A 22842-nucleotide genomic window follows, 5' to 3' on the forward strand; every position below is an offset into this window, starting at 1 on the left:
AAACAAAGAATTGCTCAAAGTAACTGTTTGTCAGATCATGTGCCTCTAATTTGGTTTCCAGTGACATTACACAGCTGCAGCCAATGGATTCCAGCCAGGCCCAACAGTCACTGAAGTTCTTTTTTTTGTTTAAATTTAGTATCTGAACATGTTTTGCCCATCATTAAAATGGAGAGTAATTTCTCAAAAGTGAACTGTAGAAGTTACAACAGCAAAGAACTTATTAGGTCATCTAGTCCCATCCTCAGAGCAATGTAGGATTGAAAACACATTGCAAGAAATACTGAACAGCATGGTGTTTGTTTTACTTTTTTTCCCCCATTCCTTTTTTTACCTTTATTGTAATCGTTATCAGTATATTCAAAAGTTTAAAAAACAACCACAAATGCCAGTGTAAACATGCTTCAGGTATATAAGTAATATAAAGTATTGCACATACAGAAGTCCTGTGTTCAGTATCTCCTTATGGTGCTATTTCATCAGAGTTGTGCAGATGACGTGATTACAATGAACTGCTACACACATATTGATATTATTTCTGAAGCTGCTACACACAACAATTAAATATTTACAAAAGCTGGAAGCTCACTTTTTTCTTCATGGAAGGATGATTTTGCCTGGAATGTATGGGATACAAAGGTGTGCAAATATGGGACAGGCTTGCTTTGTGATGGAATTTATCAGCTGATGTCGCTAATCTACAAGGGATTAGCTCAAAACCATCTGGTGGAAGGAGTCTGTTCATGGTTTTTTGGGGGACAGGGAAGTTGTCAGGCCTCCCCATCCCTAGGAAACAGAAGTGCTTGCTTGTGTGAAGCACACAGGTGCTTCAGCTCCGTGTTCAGAGGTACATGTCTCCTTTTCTCTGTAAATCTTGTGGGTACACTGCATCTGATAAGCTAAAGACTCCATAAAGGTCTTGCAAATTTGTCTTAGACATGAAGATGTAACACAGCTCCTGCTTGGATTTCCCAGATTAGTCTGCATACAAGAAATGATAAAACTGTAAAATCTTGTGTCAGACTGGCAGAAGTGACAATGTCTCATAACTACTCCTATCCTGAAGTATTAGGAAGCAGAAGGCCAGTTGTTTAAAAGGAGCCAAAAAATGGCAAAATGGATAAGGCCATTTACCAGTTGAGAAGCTGAGATGGATTGGAAAGAAAAGGAACTCAAGGCAAGTGGTGTGTATGTTTCATAAAATGAACAATCCCTGGTGAAGTTTACCCAATATTGCTAATTTCACACTCACAGACAGCACTGAAAGACTCAGGCTTTCACATAAAAATTTGCACAGATCAAGGCTTAGAGCCCCTGCTGAGATAATGACCATTTGCTGATAGATGGGAAAGAATGAAACATCCCTTCTCTGGAATCTTAAACCCAGAAAAAAAAATACTTAGTGTGTATTTTTACTCTTTACCTCAAAATCTCTTTCTTTCTTTTTGTTCATGCTTGGCTGGCTGGCATCCTATTTTTCTGCATAAATACAAATCCTGTCACCCTTTCCTGCGAGACTTTAAAAATAATTTTATCAAGCCCTAAACATTGCCAAAAGCATTACTTTTAAGATGCTGCCAGCTTGAATATTGAAAAATGAAAAAGGCAAAGATTTCTTTAGGTGAAAAATTATGGCAGTAGCTGTTGCATTTTAAGAGGGGATTTCAACAAAGTAACAGGGCAAAGGCCAAGAAATTTGCCCCAGCCCCAAACCCTCCCAAGCCTTTTCAATATCACCAGTGTGGCTGTGATAATTTAAAGCAGTGTTTCAGAAATGTCTGTATCCTGTGTCAGTGTACAGCTGCCAGCCATCAGCAAAGCCAGGACAGGGTACCTCATCCCTGCTTTATACTGTGCATGGATTTAGTTATCTGGGTGTAATACTGCCAGCTCTGGGCTGAAAGAGATACAATGTGCACTTGCTTATCACATGTCTCATTTTGTAAAGTGTTCCATAAATCTTCTGCTTTGCAAAACACCTTGTAGCTAAGGAGGTTGTCTTCTGGGTGTACAATGTGTTTACTCTTCTATTTACATGCAAAGTACATGATTTCTATTATTTTTTCCTTCTCTCAAAATCTATGTTGATGATTATATCAGATACTTATTACAAAAAGGTGGAAAAATAAATAATTGTGCCCCATCTATAAAGGTATTTATAGATTACCTTTGTGTTTCAGAAGTACTTTCACAGTACTGATATATTGCCTGTCTCCCTGAGCCATAATTTCATAGAAGTTCTTAGGGAGGTTTCAAAGATACTCTGCATGATACAGTAGCATTCAGAAGGTTTGTCCTGCTTCATCTTCTAGACAATACAGCAATGAAGGCATTCTCTCCATGAAGGCATTCTCTTCTTGAGAGATTTGGGTTGTTCTGGAAGCATCTCAGTATACCACACGTGCTCAGAAGCATCTGCTGAAATGTAGACTGACTGGAATATGGGATAAACATTCTGTTCAGAGGAAAATATGTTTGTAAGGCAGTGATAAATTACTTTCTTTGGCAAGGATGGCCATCATGTGGCATGTTCTCAGAACATTGCATAGATCAGATTGACACCATGTCACTTGCAGGTACGAAGGAAGACTGGTTGGAAGGAATCTTTCATTTAATCCTCGCCGTGTTTCTAGTCTCTCAGGCAGAATTCTGACTTGAACTGTCACTCTCTTCCTTTATGCATCAGTAGTCTTGTTATTTGTCAGCTGTTGCCTGTCAGCCATGTCATCTTGAGGAGGTCTAGCTCTGTCAAAGAAGCCACACTGCAGAAAAAGTCAACAGAAACAAAGATGTCATGGTAAGACAATCACAGGAAGACTCAGTTGCAGTTTGATTGTTCACCTGAAATTCTGGGCACAACGTATGGCAGGCTGAGAGACTGTGAAGACATTTTATTTCTATCCAAATCATTCCCTATGAAAGTTTAAGATGCAAGGCATTGAGTTCCAAAGCACAGCTTTAAAAATTGAAATTATATGAAAGATGTCTGCAGGAGATGTAAAGGTGGCCTGAATGCTGGTATGGACTGATGCTAATGAGAAGTCTGCTCCTCTCAGTTCAGCAATGAACTCATTCAGAAAATGAGGTTTAGACTGACAAGCAGTAATCAAAAAGTGTAATATGTGTTGGGCAATGTCCACAGGACAGTGTTGTGACCTAATCTAAAGATCACTAAACATGGGATTCGTCCCACCTTACTTAAACTGCCTAACATTCACTCTTTTAATTGAAAGACTGAAAGTTCAAAAGTGGTTAAAGTACCACCAAAAGATAATTTCTCTCCTCCTCGCGTGTTTGGCCATAACTTTTTGCTGCTGCTACCTGACCAGGTGAAGTTGGGAAGTTAGCATAGGCTGTACACCAAACCATAACCTTTAGGCAGCTGAAGACAGATGAACCATATCCTAATGTAAGGAATTATTTCAATCTCATTTTTAATTTGAACTGAGGATGGACAAAAGCTACACTGGCTCCTTGTAATATAGGAATTTCCAGTAATTTGTCTAAAAACTTGTGAAAGGAGTGCAACAGCCAATGCAAAAATAGAAAATTTTAAAAAAACAAAATATATTATATATTAATACAAAAAGAAATCTTCTAAATATTAATTCTCAGAAATGGGTGTGTTTCATGCTGACAAAAACTGGAAATTCCTGAATTATTCAGAGAAGACAAAGTTAGAGTAACTTCTTTTTGAACCTAAACATCCTGAAATAGAGGATCAGAGGTCTTGGGAAATGGAGCCAAACTCTGTATGCCCATTTGTAACCAGGTTTCAATAATAAAGGAGGACTTTGAAAACAAGTTGCCTGCATAAAGGTCAATGACACTAGCATGTCAGAAATGCCAAAACAAAAAAGACACGTGTACTGTTGCTTTTGCTCTAAGCTGTTAAAGATCACAAAATTCTAGCCTCTCTTTTTATCTGTTAGAATCTTTCAGTATTTTTTTGGTTTTTTTAAGGCATCAGTAATAGAACTAATGGAACATACCTTCCATAAAGCTAGGGTCAGCAGAGCTAGTACTAGTAGTCCAAGAAGTATGGCTAGTATTATAACCCATAAAGGGATCTCAAAGGAGACATTTGGGGTTGACCAAATGACAGATGTTCTGATCTGCAATGAAAGGAATACATTTAATGAACAAAAATGAAGCAAGTAAAGCAAGTCCAACAGTAGAATACAGAGGTTAGAAGCATTGATTTCAACAGCATTTTGCAGATGAGAAATACACATCGACTGAAATTCTCCCATGTTGACTTGATTTATTGTAATTTCCTTTCCACTTGTTCATGACAATTACTAGAAATGGAATTCACACATATATAAAAGTCTTGTCATATCAGACATAGAAATAATTTTCTCATAATACAGTGGCAAAAAAATCCCCTTCTATGCAGATACTTCACGAATATTCAAGAAGCAAAGTTCTGTTCACATGCAGGTGCATCTTAGGCCAGTACACTGAAATGCACTGAATTACTCGCAAACAATGGTTGACTTTGGCCCAAACTCTTAATTCAAACCACAGTAGATACCAACAACAATTTTCTTATTTTAATTTTTGCTGATATAGCAGTATACATTTTTTCCGATGATTTGCATTTCAGCTAAGCAGTCCAAAAATGAAACTCAAGCAGAATGCATTGTCCTTGTGATAAAGCCTGACACACAGTATGATGTTATCTTCTTTAAAAGAAGCCAAGCACACAGACCATTACCTAAACGGGAAATAAGCGTTAAACGCGCACTCTCACTGTCTGAGGCTCTACAAAGCAGCAGAGGTTAACATCAGTTATCAAAGGTTTTAACTGACTTGGCAAACTTCTCTCTTTAGACTTTCCTGTGGACAAAGAGTAGTAATAACCCTTTTGCATTTCTCCTTCTGGGGACACCCACACTGTCCTCCATACTCTCCATTCCTTGTACAAAATGCATTATATGCTCTCAGGCTCTGCTTGGAAGGCTCCTCAGTCTCACTGAATATTTGCTCAGTCCTTGCTACTCCCAAGTGGGAAGGAATGAGTTTGGGCTTTCCTTAGCTCTTTTGACACAATGATATCCCTTCAGTCTTAGTTTATTTTCTCAAACTTTTCTCTTTGTTAGCCTAGGAAGTGATTTCTCTCTGGGGTTTTTTCTTAGACCTCTCTCGTCTACTCCTAGTCTCTCTTAGGACAAGTATGTGACAGATGGAAGTTATTTGCTTTATGACATGATGAAATCAGTTTGCAAAAAAACTGAAGGCACAAACTCTCAAATAATATTCCTCTTCTGCACTCAAGGTATAGCTAGGAAATCTACTCTTTTTAATAAGTTTCTTGGCTATGGCCCAGTCCCTAAGCCGCACTCATTGTAAATTTTCTTTCTATGTTTTTTTTCCTCTATTACCTTAGTGATTGATGCACTAGAAATTTAACAAAACACTAATTTCTAATTTGTCCATTGGAGGAACAGCAGCCTAACTTTTAAGAATGGGCACAACTCTGTAGTTCAGCTCAAAACTGCTTCCATTCCCATGCCTCTCATTTCTCTCCTTGAAGATGGCAAATTTAATCCTTTCTGCAACATCCAGTCTTTTCTTTTCTCACTTTTTTTTGTGATCAGCACTCTTTCATAGACTTTTCCTTCTGAAAGCACCAGTAGACCTGTCTTCCAACTACTGTCAGGCTTAACAAGTGTCAGGAAGACACTTTTGAATAGAAATTTTCATTTCATCTGTGCAGCCAACTGCTCCCTACTGTGACACAGCACTTACAGAGATGGCAGTCTGGTGAGCTCTACTGATGCACGTGGCTTTTTTAGTATGCCTCACCAGGAAACAAAATGTAGAGACAAACTTCCTATGTAGGAAACCACTTGCTTTCTACCAAAGCTTACACTGAGGGTTACACAGAAAATTCCAAGACACTGCCCAGTCCTGGTGTTTGCACTTCAACATTGGCTCTGAAGATGAAGTACTTGCAGTGCTGGCCAAAGCATGGTTGATCTAACAAACACAGATAATATGTATCTTTGGAGCAGCTCTAAATAGTCATAAGTCTACAATATTTCAAAAAGATAACATCTACAATGAATAAATATGAGAGAAAATTAAAGCAAGAAAGAATTACTTTAAGGAAAACAGCATTAATAAAACAACTGATGAAATGTCCCTATTATGTCCCAGCAGATATCCTCATGGTCTCATCCAGTGATGAACCATGCCTCTGCAGGAATACTATTCATTTGCCAGCCTTCTCTTTGGTTTGCTTCTTAACCACTGCAAAGTTTCATAGGCTCTCTGCATCATAAATTCAGCTAGAGCAGAGCTCATTTAGTAAGGATAAAATGTTCTTGAATGGCTCTGCTTGTGTCTCAGAGTGGCATTAAAATGCAAGGGCAGAGAAAATGAGAGAAGGGTCATTCTAAACTGTCTGCAGAGATTCTTCCCAAGAAAAGCCAAATAAGGAAAAAGATGAATTCAAGTAAAAGGTTAACTGACCAGGGAAAACAGAAAGGATAGAGTTACAAGGGGCTGCTTGAAGCCTGTAGAAAACAATGGGCTCAGCTGTACAAGGAAGAAAGCATCTCCATTCTGCAGCTAGAAAATCATAAAGGCTGCCCTGAAGCAAGCCTGATCACATACAGCACAAGAGTTAGGAAGCGCTGATGAAAATTCATGGGCCCCAAGACAGCAAAAATGGACTGATTCAAAAAACCCCAACTCATTCACAATGTGCACTTCCTCTGTTGGCAAACTCTGAGATACTACACACATGAAGTTACAAATTTTAATTATTGTTTGGAAAGGACCTGACACTGTCAACATACAGATCGCATATCTTAACCATCTAAGATTTGAGCTTCACTACAGTTTCTATTGGTAACACTATCACTTGCCTGAGCATGTTGCTGTGAATCTGGAGCACTAATGTCAAAGACTACTTACCAAAACCATCTTAAAAAATATTTGTAAAACAGCAGAAAAATAAAAGGCAAGCAGTGCTTTCTGTTGTCTCAAGCTTAATGAAATGACTGACTGTATTTTACAGCAGGACCAAACCACAGGGAAGATCTATTTACATGCAAAGACTTTATTTTGCCATTTCTGCTACTGATAGCTTCAGCCAAATTTCTAGGTGGCATAACATGACTGAGATAAATACAAGAGCAAATGGGAGGCAGCACTGCTGCTTTAGAGTGGATTGTAGAGCATCAGAAAAACGGAACAAAAAGATTCTGACAAGCTGCTCGCTAGGTGTGCACGGCTTGATAAAGGGACAGTCATCCTGGGTCTGGCCAGGAAAGGGTTAATTTTTGGAGTAGCCTGGAGGGGGCATGACCAGGAGGTTACTCTATAACAGCTCACATTATTATCTGAGGCAGGGGAAGGGAGACTCTTGGGAGTTCCTCCCAGCTGAGTACGCCTGGCAGAGGGAGCTGATGTTAGGGAGCTTCCCTGTCAATCTTTCCTTTCTTGCACCCTCTGTCATTAGTATTGTTGCTGTTACTGTCAATTTTCTTATCTCGTTGCTGTTTCCTGTAAATTGTTCTTATCTCAACTCGTGATCTTTATGTTTTGTACCTTCAATTCTTATTTCCATCCTGTTGCAGGGTGAGAGGGACTGGAAAGCAAGGAAGCAAGCAAGCAGTGCATAGTTCAGAGTCACAGTGGGAGAACTAAACTGGGGAGTACCATTCCTAAACCATGACAACAGTCTACTAAAATTTTACATCCTGAATATGGAAATTATCTGAGTGGGCAAATTCTTCTTGAAGCAGGAAGAAATTTTGGTTTACAGATTTCTTCAGATAGTATTTGACTGAAGCTCATTGGTTCCTTGGGCACCAAGTCCAGTTTAACCCAATCTAAGGTAACTACTTCAGCACCACAGGTGCAGAGACAGGTGAAGTAAGCTCCTATGTGGTGTTTATGTCTGAATAGCTCATAGGGCAGCATATGATTGCACAGGAGCAGAGGAACAACTAGACTCTTAATGGGCGCCAATTCACTGTTCAAAATTAGGTAGGGTCAATCCAGACTTCAAAGCATGTTTGAGATCCTCCTGAAATCAGTGGAAACAGATTATTTTATTAAGGATGGTAGATTTCATTAGGTTTTGGATAAAGCTAATGTAGTGTATGCAACTACAAGTACACATGTTGCCTTTCCATACCTTCTTTTATGTGCCGCTTCTAGATAGTTGCTGTATTTGTGTGCTGTGCTTTCTTTCCTCTCAGGCTATAAAAACAGTAGCACAAGCTAGCTCCTATTCTGATATCTACAGAGCACCTATCAGCATGAATCCAGACAAGGACATGGGCATCTTCCTGAGGATGCTAAACAATTATGAGTGGTGCAGCAGCACTCAGCCTTGCTTGTGCTGCCTGTGTTCAGAATCATTTCTCCCTTCCTCCTTCTGTCATTCTGCCTCTATAGACCATCAAGTGCAACTTGTGGTTTAATTTCAGTAGCTCAGCTGGAGCTTGACAAATGGTGAAACATAAACAAGAATCTGTAATCTTATAAAAGAGCAGGGCATCATGTTCACGATCCTTAGATTATCAGCAAGGAGCCAAACAGCAGAAATTAGGTCTATCCTGTATCGAGCAGACACTGCTGCAAAGCTGACACATTTCTCTTTTAGCCTGAGTTTTGCCAATGCTAATGAATTATTTGCCTGCTAAAATCTTTAAACCATCCTGTCCAGCCCTTTTCCCATGATTCTTTTTGCCTTAGGTTTCAAAAGCAAGGGGATGGTTGTGCCAAGTACTTGAGAATTATTTCCTGAGCAGGGTATTATATGCAGGCATCAGTCTCACTCCTGCCTGTGTGCATTACCAGTAGGACATAATGCCCCTGGGCTGCCCCCTTTATACGCTACACAAAGCCTTGCAAGGCTGCTAATGCAATTCTTGTGAACAGTTTGACACTGCACGTCCTGAACACCCACAGAGTTGAGGCAGAAACTGGAGGGGAAGACACAAACAAAACATTCCTTCAGTTTTGTCTGCCTTGTTTCACCATTTTTACAGAGGACTGTCGCTTCTTCACCCCATGCTGTCCACCAACAGTTTTACATGTGATTTTGATTTAAAACAAGTTTGTATTTTCAGCTTGGATTTCTGTTCTTCCCCATGTGGTAGGTTTAGTACTGCAGGATCAGAGCCAGGGAATGTTTCCATCTAAGGTGGCCAATATGAAGTGGATTTTTTACACAAGTGTTGCATGTTGACACTGTACTTTGGATGTGTGTTAGCTTTCCTCTCTGTTCAGGACAAGACTTTATGCTGAACACTGAAAACAATGCTTGCTTCTTTGTCAAGTGGGTGAAAAGCACATCTCACAAACTTCTGAGAGGAGCCATCTGACTTTTGACACTGCTGAACATCTCGCACCTTTGTTACTCAAAGGGTGCCAGAGAATGCCATCTGCCTCGGGCACTGAGATGAGGGTGAAATCAACCCAGGAGTTATGGACAGACCCTTTGTTTGCTATTGGAAATAAACTCCACAAAGGTCTTAGCACAGATGCTGTCAGACAGTCTTAACTTCATAACCCCTCTTGCAGTTCCATGGAAGCAATTTGTTGCTTATGAAAGTGTTCTTCTGGGGAGGCTTTTAAAAATGTGCCATACTTAAGCTCACTGTAAGTATATAAAATAATTATTAGGGCTTTTGCCACTGTATTTCATCCAGTTTGGATGAAAAATAACTTCCCCATAATTTATTCTGCTACTTTAAGAAACAGCAACTGAATTAATTATTATTCTAGTGCTACTGCTTTTGCTGCCCCTGATGAACTTCCTTTAGTCTTCAGAAATTTTCTTTACAGAGGCTGAGAAAGAGGAATTCTTTTGTACTCCTACATGTCACCATCCAACCATTACAGCATGATATTCTTATATGTTCTCAAAAAATGTTTAAAATAGAATGTAAAAGCTCTCTCGAGCTTTAAGTCACATTTATAATTACACATTACAAATGTTTATGCAAATATATTTCATAGGGAATATAAGCTTGTTTAAAGTGCTATCAATATGTAATAAGTAAAAAAAGTTATAGGCCTTAGTCTGAAACCAATGTTACTCACTGGAGGACACTGGTCAAACACTTTAGACTAAAGGCATCCACAATGAAAATCCTATCAAATGGTTAAGAAAAGCAACCATATTTTATTACACTCCCAAACTGGCTCAAGAATCATAAATTAAAATAAAGCCAATTTCTGCTTATTCTAACTTTGTACTTTTTGCAATAAAAAGTACTTTCATGTTGCACATGAAATTCACCAAGTAAGACAGTATTATTTACCATAATAATATTTGTAGCAAAAAAGTGGAAATTTTCTCTTGAATGGAATAGCTGTTAGTAAGGAAATTCAACCAGTTGTACAATATATGGCTACAATTCTAAGATTATCATAATTAATGGAAATACTATTATAGATGTCAGTGGATTCTGTTTTAAGCTCTATGCTAATTTTCTGTTTGATGCATTTTCATTCTAATGTTTCACTATAAAAGATCCATATTTTCTTACATTTACCTAATGTTTCACACACCTTTGTATCCCGACCCTGTCTTCAAGACCTATGAGTCCAAGACCTGTATTCCATGATGATAAACTCCTTAGAGCTACAAATAGTGGCTCTCTGGGTTATTGATATGTATGGGATTACTCATGACATTAAACTTAAATATCAGCCTGCCTAATTGGAATACAGCCCTATATGAATTAAATGAAGGACATATGCTCTATTCTTTAAAATACATAATCTTCTTTATATAAACTTTGAAGTGCTAGCTGATTATTAGATATATACTTCTGAAAATTTATTTTAAAAATATTTAAATATTTCTTCCACTCCCACCCTTTCATTGTCTGAAGGAAAATCATAAACCTTTAAATAAATCTTTGGAAGCTTTTAAACCACAACTAGTGATCTTTTTCAGAAGGAGCAAAAATATTAAGCTTTGCCCAACTTCAAGGAAATATTTCTTCTTGCAAGTGGAACATCAAAGAACTGGTGCATATAACACATCAAGCTGTAGAGCTGGCAAGCATCCACTGCCATGTCCAGATATGAAAAGACATAAAAGCCTTATCATTTTTCAACATTTTACAGTTGCCATTACAGGCATTTTGCTGTAAATCATCTGCTGCAAATAACAAGCTTTATGCTGGCTGGAGTAAGAGAATGAAATGCTTATCTGATCATTTGGTAGATCATCTGACACTTGTTGAGAACAGCAGGCTATCACCTGGGGTAAAGCACTCCAGTCCCGATGAAGGCCCCACTATCAACAGAACTTGCACATGTGTTTCTGGTATGGAACACATGCTGCAAGAAAATAAAAAGAGCCCGAGTATATCTGTCAGCTTGGGGCCTTTGAACCTTTCTGGATGAATACTGCATTAAGCACCAATCCTCTCTAGTGAAATCAGGGTTCTACTAATGATGGAGGTTAGAGTCACTGTGCACACAGAACCAAGATTTTACCTTCTGTCTTCCCAGAGCAAGTATCAATCAACCATTCAATCCGTGCATGTCCAAAACAAAACTTTAAAGCCTATATCCTCCTAAATATACTCAAAGTAAGCTCTAAAGCGTATTATTCTATTGGTTTTCTAATAAGAAAGTATTCTGTCTTTACTACTGCATCTCAGCCGACTGATATGATGTATTTCCACCACAATTCAAAGTGGCAAAGTTTGAACTGAGCTTACCTTTTAAAAGAAGGACTGTAACTTATGAATATTTATAAAGATAGGAGAACATTAAGCCTTAAAATTTCAGATTACTTTTATACTAGAATCAATTTTTGCCCTCATGTTTTACTTACCTTTATCAGTAATGAAAAAATAGACTGAATTTTAACCATGGTATTAGACACCATAAAAAACAAATTATTTTAAAGTGCTCCCCAAACCTAATCCTTTGGCACCAAACAATTAAATCAAATTTATGCCTCCAAAATTAATTTTTCAAATAGTACTCCAGAGCCATACAAATCTCGGTCTGCAAATAAGGTAAAGTACTTTAGCATCCATCTGTCTGTCTGTCTGTCTGTCTATCTATCTATCTATCTATCTCTTCTGTAAGGATTACCAAGTAAATTTGTATCTTTGCACTTGATGTGCTGTGAGGTGGCAATCCTGTATCCTGGCATGCAGACCTTCCTGAAAACACAGGTAGAGAGAAGTTGCTGTAGACAATACACAAGCTTGTATGAGAGAGCTGCTGACTGGGAGAAGAGTGAGCTCTCTAAACCTGACAGATACATGATTCTGGATTTTGCATTAAAATTTCCTCCAGATTTTTTTTACCTCAAACAAAGTAACTAGATACTTGCTATCACAGTTCTGTTTTCTTTTGGGTGAAAAATCCATCTGAATTGCAATAAAGCAGTCTGTATATTAGTTCAGCAAGAAATTATTTTAAAATGTAATAAGAATCATGTATCATCAACTTCCACAGAAAGCAATGAAGTTATTTCCTTTAGGTATTACTTCAGGAATTTACACTAGAAACACAGGAAAGACCAATCTCAATATTTTCATCTATAGGAACTTTTACAGCTGTGATCAGAGTGACCAAATACATGTGCTTCACACAAAGATGTAATTTTCAGTTACTTACTGCTATGCTTCCCTCAGGGAGCTTTGCTGGTTGCACTTTATATGGCATGCTCTTAACTTCAAAGGAAACATTGGAAGAAAGACTGTAGAGATAATTTTTTCTCTGAAATGATAGAAAAAAAAATTATTAAACTCCATGTTGATATTTAAAAGTATTATGAAAGATAAGCAGACAAAACAACTCCAGAGCACTGATTTCATAAGTCAGAGATGGTTTCTTTTGGTGAAGAATGCAGGAATTGAGACCTGTATGTGTCCATGAGATAAATACAGCATAAAGCTGTAGTACAAAGGCCACATCATCATCATCATCATCATCATATTTTTGCTGCCTATGAAATATGATGATCAGATTTCAACACAATATTTGGCTGATGATTTACAGAAAGACAGAGCCTCGTAAGTAAAGCAGTCTCTCTTTTGTCACCAGCTTTTTCAGTCCAGCATATTCAGAACACCGTTGTCACTTCCTGAATCTCCTTCTGCAAAACATTCTCATTCCTTCTATTTCTCACACATTTAGGAGTTCTTCTCCATTGACAAGATTTGGTTCCTGTGTGATTGTTCAACATCTTTTCCTCAGTTTTTCCCTGTAGTTTCCTGTTGCATCCAAGAACTGCTTTTCTTCTTTCAGCAGTTTTGTTGAGCCAAGACTGAGGAAAAAAGACCTCTTGATAATTTGGGCTACTATTTCTTTCCTTTGCTGATGGAGAAAGGTTTATTTGTGAAAATTACCTGAAATAAGCATAATATAAGCCTGGGAGCCAACATGGATGCATTTGAATGATCATGGCCAAAATCAAAGTTTTCACAGAACTGCTGTGGTTGGAAAGCATATTTGTAATTTGTTTCCTCCAGGCACAAGCACAGTAGGATCAACTACAGCAGTATACTCATGATCATGTCCAGTTAGGGTTTGAATATCTTGAAGAAAAGAAACTCCACAATCTCAAGAAGCAACCTATTCCAGTTTTTTACTAGCCTCCAAGTAAAAAAAGGGGGATTTTTAATGTTCAAATGGAATTTCCTGTATTTCAATTTGTGCTTTCTCCCTGTTCCTTGATATTGAGAAGTGTATTCTTTACTCCCACCAAGCAGATGTTTACACATGCTGATGAGATACCTGCTGAGCTTTCTCTTCTCCAGACTGAACATTCCCATCTCCCTCAGCCTCTCCTGGCATATCGAATGCTCCAAGCCCTTAATCATCATTGTGGCTTTTAGCTGGACTTGAATATCCACAGCTCATCTCAGGGAGCCCAGGGCTGAACTCCAGATCTGTTTTATCGTGCTGAGTACAGAGGAAGAATCAAATCCCTTGGCCTTCTGGCAACGGTCTGCCTAATGCAGCCCAAGAGGTTGTTGACTTTCTTTTCTGCAAGGGCGCACACACAGTGGCTCATGTTCAACTTTGCATCCCACAGGACTCCAAGATGCTTTGCTAGAACACTGCCTTCCAGCTGGTTGGTCGCACCAGTACATAGGATTATTCCTCTTGTGGTACAGCACTTTGCGTTTCCCTCTGTCATCCTTTATGAAATTCCTGCCAACTCACTTCTCCAGCCTGTTGAGGTTCCTCTGAAGGGCAGTACAAACTGTATCAACCACTCCTTCCACTTCACTACCATCTGCAAGTTATTAGGCTATCAGGTCAGCAAGCATGATATCCCTTTTGTAAATCCATCCTGACAGCTTCCAGTCATCTTCCTGTCCTTGAGATGTTTGCAAAGGGCTTCCACGTTTTTTTCCCCACCACCTTCTCAAGGATTGAAATAATGCTGACTGACCTCTAGTTCTCCGAATCTTCCTTGAAGACAGGTGTTACCATATGCTTTCTTGCAGTTTTCAGGAACACCATGAGCTTTCAAAGAAAATTGAGAAAGGTCTCACATTCTCATTGCCCCTCCCTCAGGACTTCTATGTGTATTCCATCAGGATCTTTGGACTTTTGTACATCCAATTTGTTTAAATGTTCCCCTATCCTTATATCCCCCTACTGAAGATAAATGTTGATAGCTGCAAGTTTCCTCTCTGGTTGCAGAGACCTTGGTTTATTGTATGCAGATTTTCTCCATAAAGACAAAAGTGATGGAGGGAGCCTTGGGTAACTCAGCCTTTTCTATGCCCCATTCAGCAGAAGACCCATATTTTCCTTAGTCTTCTTTTGGCTGCTGATATAGAAGCCTCTTTAATGCCCTTAAAATCCCTTGCTAGGCTTAGGTGCTGGTGGGCTTCTGCTTTCCCATCTTGTCTCTGCATTCTCAGATACTCTCTGCATTCCTTATCCAACTCCTGCACAGGGTCAACTAACTCTACTTCCACCTCTTTTGTGTTTTACAGAATCATAAAGATTGGAAAAGATCTCCAAGATGATTGAGTCCAACCTTTAACCTATCACCATCTTTGTAAGTCTGAGTTGTACCAGGATGGCAAAACTCCACTTGTCAAGATGGACAGTTCTTGAGCTTAAAGCATGATGATCCTGGAGAATCAATAGTTCTTCTGGACTTCTCTTTTTTTTTTCAGGATAATCTCCCATGGACTTCTTCCAAACAGATCCCTGTAAAGGGTGTTCTCCCGAGCTCCAGGGTTGTAGTTCTGGTATTTGCCTTGTCCATACAGTCTCCTTTTAAAAAACTAATTTTCTCTGCAAATATGTGAGGGTGATAAAAAGCCAGCACATTTATTGCCCTCTGGAACTAATTTGGCTATGCCATAATTTTGTTCTTTTAAAATATTGAGAGCAGCTGAATGGTTATTATTAGAAAATTCAACCTCTCCTTGGGGCCTATACTAGGAAAGAGCAATACTAAAAAATCTGTCTCAAACAACTACACAGGCATAGTCAAATCAGCTGCTTAACACAGATAGCATCAAATGAAAGGGAACTATCAGTATCTATCTATTTCTATCAATTGTATTTGAAATGAAAAATTAGGCTTGCTAAATAATTAGGTTTATACACATTCATGGTGCTGATCATCTATGAGGTGATATTCAGAGAAATAACTTCTCCTTATCATATTAATTATTTTCCATTTCCAGATTCAAGACATTCTTCATATTTTATTCTTCAGCACTAAATTCCTCCTTGCACAAAATCTCAGCATGTTTCTGTGACTGTGCATTCAGAAAAAAAAGCCTGAAAAAACCCTTTTATTTTCAATCATAAGCAATTCATATCAAACAGGATTCTGGATATGATTATAAGATTTATAAACCTAATCTGTAATGGAGAGAGCAGAATATGTTATATTATTGAAGAAGTAGACATTAGACATTCAGCCGGATTGGCTAAGGTACAGTAAAGGCATTAACTCTGTTGAAACCTCCTACAAAGGAAACAGCAGTAATGGAAAAATAAAGCCTTTCACCTACTATACATGGCTTATTTCATTTTCAGCTTGTATCAGCAACAAAAACATCAGAGGAGGGTACTTCCTGTGGATTAATGCTTGGCTTGGGTTAATAAGCTTGGGCTGTGACCACAGCTATCAGCTCGTCTCAGCCCTTGGTTAGCTCCTGGAAATACTGGAATACAGGAATGGAGACTATAAAAAACTAAAGAGGATTTTCCTGCATTTACAGAATTGTGTTTGTGGCAAAGGACTTGAAAACAATGACTGTGGTCCACATTGGTTGCAAACAGAATTCTTACTTGTACTAACACCTTTGAGATACAAGCAGCTGTCTTTCCTGCAGCCTTTTTTATAATTCTCAAGCCAATTGCAAGAAACAGCATTTCTTTACCGTATCATTTTTAAAATAGTGTATGTTTAAATATTCAGTATTTACTGGAAGCTGCAGGACTTGTGGTTTGAAATTCAAGCTGAGGGCTTAGTCATGGCTCAGAGGAAGGAGAAGAAAGAATCTGGCATTTGTGTCAGTGCTTAATGATCAACAGTAGAGAGCCCAGCCTTAACTACACTGGTCTTTTGTGGTTCCCCTTGTGTTAGAACAAGCAGAACCTGAAACTTGTGCTCCTTGCTGAGACAGTAGTTTGCAATATATTGGGAAGCAGGCAAAACATGGCCATCCCCTGTGTTGCCTGGGTAGCAGATCCCGATGATGTACTTATTAAAGCTTCTCTCTCTACATGCTTTTGTTTCACAAATAGATTTTTGAATTGAAGCCTTTGTTTTCTTTAAAAATTGCAAGACAAAAATGCAGCCAGAAATGAAGGAAAGTGTTCCCAATAAATATTCAGTGCAGTGTTTTCCTACATACAATTGAGACCAAAATAATGTGAGAAGTGATGGAAAATCTTTGACAATTTGAAAGACTGTTCACCAGGCTCCAGTGGGATGCTGCTGCTTTCTGCAGGAAGCTCAAGCACAGACCTACTGACCCCCACAGATCATCTCTAAGGCATGTGGGCATCCTGGTCAGAGAGCACGCTGAAATGCAGGGACAAATCCCAGGCAGCTAGACTGAGGGTAGGAGGAACAAAATCTTTAGCAGCTTCAAGACTGGCAGATCATTGCTGTTCTGCAGGTTTGAAGAGTTCAGCTACTGGAGAGAGTCCCCAGAATGACTCTGTTCCATTACCTCTATGGAGAATTGTTCAGGCCCTTGGAAATCCTTTTTTTTCTGCTTAGATGTAGGGCAGTGAAGTCTCCCTAGCTGAAATGCACGTACTTCCCCTATGGCAAGCTGCACGCTGTGGGGATATTTTCATCCCAAGAACTTACGGATTTTGCACATGGAGCTCAGTGCTGTTACAACAATATTGGCACTGCTTGATTAACATTTGTTTCCCTTTGTATCTGCTGGAGTCTGGCACACTTTAAAGACAGGAGGGTAAGCAATACCTTTTAAATACAAGCTTTGGGAATTCATTAGCTTGCTTTCTTTGACCAATACCTCCCAAAACCTGAACTGCTGCCAACAGAGTAGAGAGTGGAGCTCGTTCAACTACTTCTTCTTAATAATTTCTTTAAAAATGTACATGTGACTCTGTACACATGGTAAATCGTATTTGTGCTATTTGCAGCAAGAGGATATTTCCACCCAAACATAGCTGTGACCAAAGAAAATACTCTGAAAATCAACACATCCTTCTCTTAATCATTATACTCTTACACTTCATATATTGTATTTTGACAGCCTATTTTAAGTTATAATGGAAGCAGTTATTTTGTTGCGATTCCAAAAGATTGCAGTATAAAGATTATATTGGCTATCAATCTAAGAGGTTTATTTCTTCATATACCTAACGTTACCTATACTGTAGCACATCTAGGAAGAGTCTCATGTTCTGCTCTTGTTAACACTGAAAATATTTTTAAAAAAATGAATGAAAACAAAACTAGCCCATACCCAAAAGACCTCCAGTTAGTTCAACCCCATGCAAATGTCTCTTTTTTTCTAGCCTTCATTCCAATAATCAAATTGAATATAATATAATATTTTTGGCCACAACCAAAGTTTTGGGGTTTACTTATTTTGTTTTTTCAAATAACAACAGTGTTTTAATGCAACTGAAAATTTTGTTGATGACTTCCTCCTTTTGTTATTATATGTGCCTTGCAGGGCAGTGCATCAAATTTTTGGCTTTTAATTCTCAGTTTGGATTAAAATAATCTACTTAAACTTCCATATATGGCTTATATGTGGAAATGAATGAGGGCACAAGATGTCTCTCTTACTAATTTTTCTGTTTCACCACTTCCATCCACACACAGGGAATTTAGATTGGCTGCAGAATTATTCTTTGAAAATACTAAGCAATCTTCCCTTGACTGAGATGTTTTCCACTGGACACAGAAAGAGGTTCTGGGCTGGAGGATGCTGAGGATAGAAATTATCGTTCCTCAGGGTCGTATTCCATTTACAGATTGAATAATTGCTCCCATAGTAAAGATGAGAGGAAGAAAAGTGAACAAATAAAGGACCTTGTACAAGGGGATCTCTCACCTGTCTCACATCACCTCCCCCAGTTCACCTCTGCTCTGAGCTGCAAGCCTCTGCCAGCACACATGTGCTGCAGTCTGTGTGGCCCCACTGCAAAGACCATCTGCATTCTTCCTCTAATGTCCTTTGTGCAGCTGAACTGAACCCTTGCCACTAAAGCATTGCCTGGCCTAGAGAACTTCTACCACACTAAAGAGGCTCTGAGTCCACCAGTAATAAAATATGGAGATTCTCAACAAAACAACTCGTTAGAACATGCACTCCAACAGTGGTGACAGCTCCAGGTTCCAGGCAATGGAGGCAAAGGTGGATGCCAGGACTAGGAGAACTTGTATTTGATGGTCCAAACCAAGGCATTACATCATGGTCTTCCTCATTTTCTATACTGTTCCAGACCTCTCAATTTCTTTTTATATCCTTGGTGCAACTTCAGCAGAAGGGAACAGCATCATGTTATAAAGCAGGGATGTGGGGCATCTCAAGCTGAGTTTGAATTGAATTTGTGTCTTCCAGTCCTGAATTCCCTAATCATTGGACTGCCAGCTCTTGCTCCTGGCAATTAATATGGAATAAACCAAGTCCTCTTCAAGTCTTTCATCTAATTCTATAGGTGCTTTTTAAACAATTTTTGGATTCTGTGTTCAGAGAGGGTGGACATATTCCTGCTAAATCCTGATTTGGGTGCCTATCCTCCTGATAAGGAATAGCCCTCATGCACCAACCTGATGGTTAATGCAAGTCACTTTGTCTGAGGTCTCTCATTTTCTCCATGTGCTGAACAGGGAACCTAGGTCTTTAGTTTCAGGTTTTGGATACCAGTCTGGCATCAGGAAGTTAAGATAAGAGTGCTGCAGCACACATCACCGTTAATATGCCAAGCATATATTTCCATTTTTAGGCATATAAAAAGAAGCAGGATCAGTGCACATTTGGAAACATTGAAATAATGAGTACTTAACAGAGAGGCCAAAATTTGACTTTGGGTACCAAGAAAGCACCAAAATGCAGTGGTGCTTCTCTTGCATTTCCTTATTAAAACTAGATTTTTCTCCCTTCTAACTATTAAAGTTCATGTGATCAGGAGTGCCAAATTCACATATCTGGAACTGTCAAAAAGTCAAGAGAGAAATAATACGATTATATTCAGTAACATTGAAAGAAAATACAATAAACTTCAAACTTTTTGGGAACATTACACACCCTCTGTGGTTTTGTACATTCCTGCCTCCCCTACCTCTCCCAGAAGGAGATTTGTATCATTACGAGAAATTTGCAGTACAGGATGAAACAGTAGCTAAGAATGCCCTGAGTTCCAAATCCCACAATGCTATAACTTCCAAAGAACTTAGAGCCTGAAGGTTGCTACAAATCAGACAGATTATACAGATTCATCACTTAGAAATGCATTTTCAAAACAGATGTTTTACTAGACAGCTCTGAGTCTTACACCAAAAAGTACCCATCCATGCAAAGAAACTGGACCAGATCCCCTTGGGTCCCCCTCAGATGACTCAGAAATATGATTAGACAAATGGGGACATAAGGAGCCCCATCAGAACACAACATAACATAACCATGTAAGGTTGTTTCTGTTTTGAACAAATCAGGCTATTATTTGCCTGATCAGCAAGCCTGAATCCAAAAGTCAGCTTTACTAGAGAGTTCATATTTACAGCCAGACTTTGAAGTTACTCCAAAAAAGTATGTGATTCTTCTTGGCCTTTGCACAATGTCTGTCTCTATCTTTGTTGTCTGGTTGGGAAATTTGGGCTGCTTTATTTATTCAAACGTGTCTAATCACTGCATGTCACTCAACTGTTATTTGTTATGGGAGTTTGGGTTTTGAGGTTACAGGTTACAACTGTCAAGAGACAAAAGGGTCAGCTGTTGTCAGTTAAACTAAGTGGAAGAGGAAGGAGTCACTCAATACATGACAGGTCTTTTGTGGCAACAAAACACACATGTTTGCCCATATAACTTCGATGAAAAACATTAATTATTTCATCCTTGCATAAATCAACCACTTCCAATAAAATCCTTCTCAGGATTTGCATTAGCATATCTATAAGAAGGAAAAAACATCCTGACACTGTGTTCTAGGTTTTAATGAGCACAAAATTTCTTCTGCAAATCATCATGTCTTCATTTAGATTATAACACAGCTGAGGAATGTTGCATGTCACCATTATTCATATTGGCATATGAAAACTTTTACATTAACTTTTACACGAACTGCAATGCTTCTCTACAGGCTTTCACCCTAAGTTTCTTTACAAAAGCATGACAGTGAGGTTCAGTCTGGCCCTTGAACAGTCCTTCCTGGTTCACAGTAATCTCATCCTGATTATTTTAACTGCATTTTAATCCTCAGTTTGAATCTGCAGATTTCAGCCTAGTTAACAACAGTTGCAGACTTACTAAGAGCAGATTGTGTCCTTTTTAGGAAACTAATTATGTTCTACAGTCTTTTATGGTGACGGTTGTGTAACTGTGAATTTTAAAAGGGGCTGTGAAAAAGGGAACTGTTTTGAGATGAGTGGAAGAAGATGACCAGACCCTATGACACAATTTACTGTCTCCAAGTTTGCATGTGAAATAGGGATCACGTTATTCTGGCAGCTAATTAGACATAAATGGGGGAATGCAGCAGTTCTCTGGAACTACCTTTTTCTACTTAGGAAAAAATTCTGTTGCTTTGAGTGGAGTTTTCTGATTCTTAACAAGACATGCAAATTACTATTCAAAGGACACAGAAATGTTTACAGGGAAAAGGTAAAATCACAGCCCATAAAAAGTCTTGTTTGATAGCAAGGGTATGTAATGCCAGTGGAGTAATCTGGTAGGAGTGCTTCCCATGAGGTCTCTCCTCCCAGTGAATCTACAGGATGGCTCACCCTTGTCCCTGCCCACAGGCTGGTGTAACATTCCATCTCTGCCTGGAGCTCATGAGCGAAGGGAGGTGCGGGCAAAGCAAGCAGGATTTATTAAGGAGCAAGGAGGAGCTAAAGGGACTGCAGCACTGGCATTGCCTGGTGTGTTAGCACACACCCATGTCTCAAGGCCCAGCTTTGACCCTTCTCCCCATCCAGATCAGACAGAGAAGATGTTTCAAATCAGCTGGAAAATGCATGCTCTGAAGATACCTTTCTGTCTTTGTCTTGTCACTCGTCGTCTTAGCATGACTTCTAGGGTCATTATAGCGCACAGGATTTTATATCTCTAGGGCCTCATACCTCCTTGAAGTTCTTTCACAACGCAGCTCCTCTATGCGCTGCCTGTCCCTGGTCCTTGCAGCAGTCATCTGACTCCTCTTCCTCACAGCCAACATATCCATCTCACTTCACAGTGCAGCCAACAAATGCCATCATTCTTCTCAGCACAGCCAACAAACACCATCTCTCTTCACAACTAGCCAGCAAACTGCAGCTCTCCTCACAGCTAGCCAACCTGCTCTTTTGTAGCACTTGCCCTTACTGGATACAGGTATGGCTTGTTAAGAGCTGGGCCTGTTTCTAATCTTTACTAATTGGCTCTGCAGCAACTCCTCAGGTGTGAGATTACCTGCTGCACTATTTTCTTACATTCCATCTCCCCACAGTCACTGTCTACAGAGATAGCAACCAGCTTTGGCATCTAACTTTCAGATTAGTAAAATTTCACAAAATGAGTTCCACTGCTCCTGCATTAAACATGCCACTGAATTTCATGCAGTTATATTTGTTCTGAACCAAAGTCAGTCCAACTAAGGTTAAACCCCAGAAAAATATTGTTTTTTACTAAGAGTTATCAAAAAAAAGACACATTTTGTGTCTTCTGTAGCTAGTTTATTTCATTTGTTACACATCTTCTGTCACAGCCAAAAAATCAAACTGTTTCTCATTAATTTTGTTTAACTTTAATCTCTTACAGATATTTATTGACATACACTAAACTAGACTTAGAAAAATCCTAATGAGGTTAATTTCCACTGAAATAGCTGTAAATAGCCTAGAAATTTCATCTAAAGATCTGTGCACAGGATTTTTTCACAAGACCTTCTTTTTGGCTCTTACAGAGTTAATTATATTTCACCAGCAGAATGATGAGGAGAAAGATTTGACTGGATCTGGAATACATCAGGCTCAGTTCCCAGTAAGGAAGGTAGCTAAGGGAGCTTTAATTTTTGCTTGGTGAAGAAAATGATGAAGATCCTCTGTGTTATTGCTTGCCCACTGCAGTGCTCAAAATTGTCACACATTGTTCCAGTCAAGGATAATATCTCTGCCTCTGCCTGTCTCTGTGTGTTAGGAACAGAGAACCAGTGCAGTGA

The 22842-nt window shown here is 38.9% G+C and overlaps 1 protein-coding gene across 1 annotated transcript in view; it reads right to left on the minus strand.

Moving 5' to 3' along the window:
- Nucleotides 1-304: 304 nt before the first annotated feature.
- ITGA8 (integrin subunit alpha 8) overlaps nucleotides 305-22842 on the minus strand; it is a gene marked incomplete at its 5' end in the record, with an annotated part of 115599 nt that continues 93061 nt past the window's right edge. Inside the window, 3 exons of the mRNA XM_084201604.1 lie at nucleotides 305-2762; nucleotides 3993-4115; nucleotides 12622-12723. Coding sequence (XP_084057730.1) covers nucleotides 2676-2762; nucleotides 3993-4115; nucleotides 12622-12723 — 312 coding nt within the window. The 3' untranslated portion in view covers nucleotides 305-2675. The remainder of the gene's footprint in view (nucleotides 2763-3992; nucleotides 4116-12621; nucleotides 12724-22842) is intronic.

This window comes from Fringilla coelebs, assembly GCF_963513975.1.
Source record: "Fringilla coelebs genome assembly, chromosome: 1".
NCBI lineage: Eukaryota > Metazoa > Chordata > Aves > Passeriformes > Fringillidae > Fringilla > Fringilla coelebs.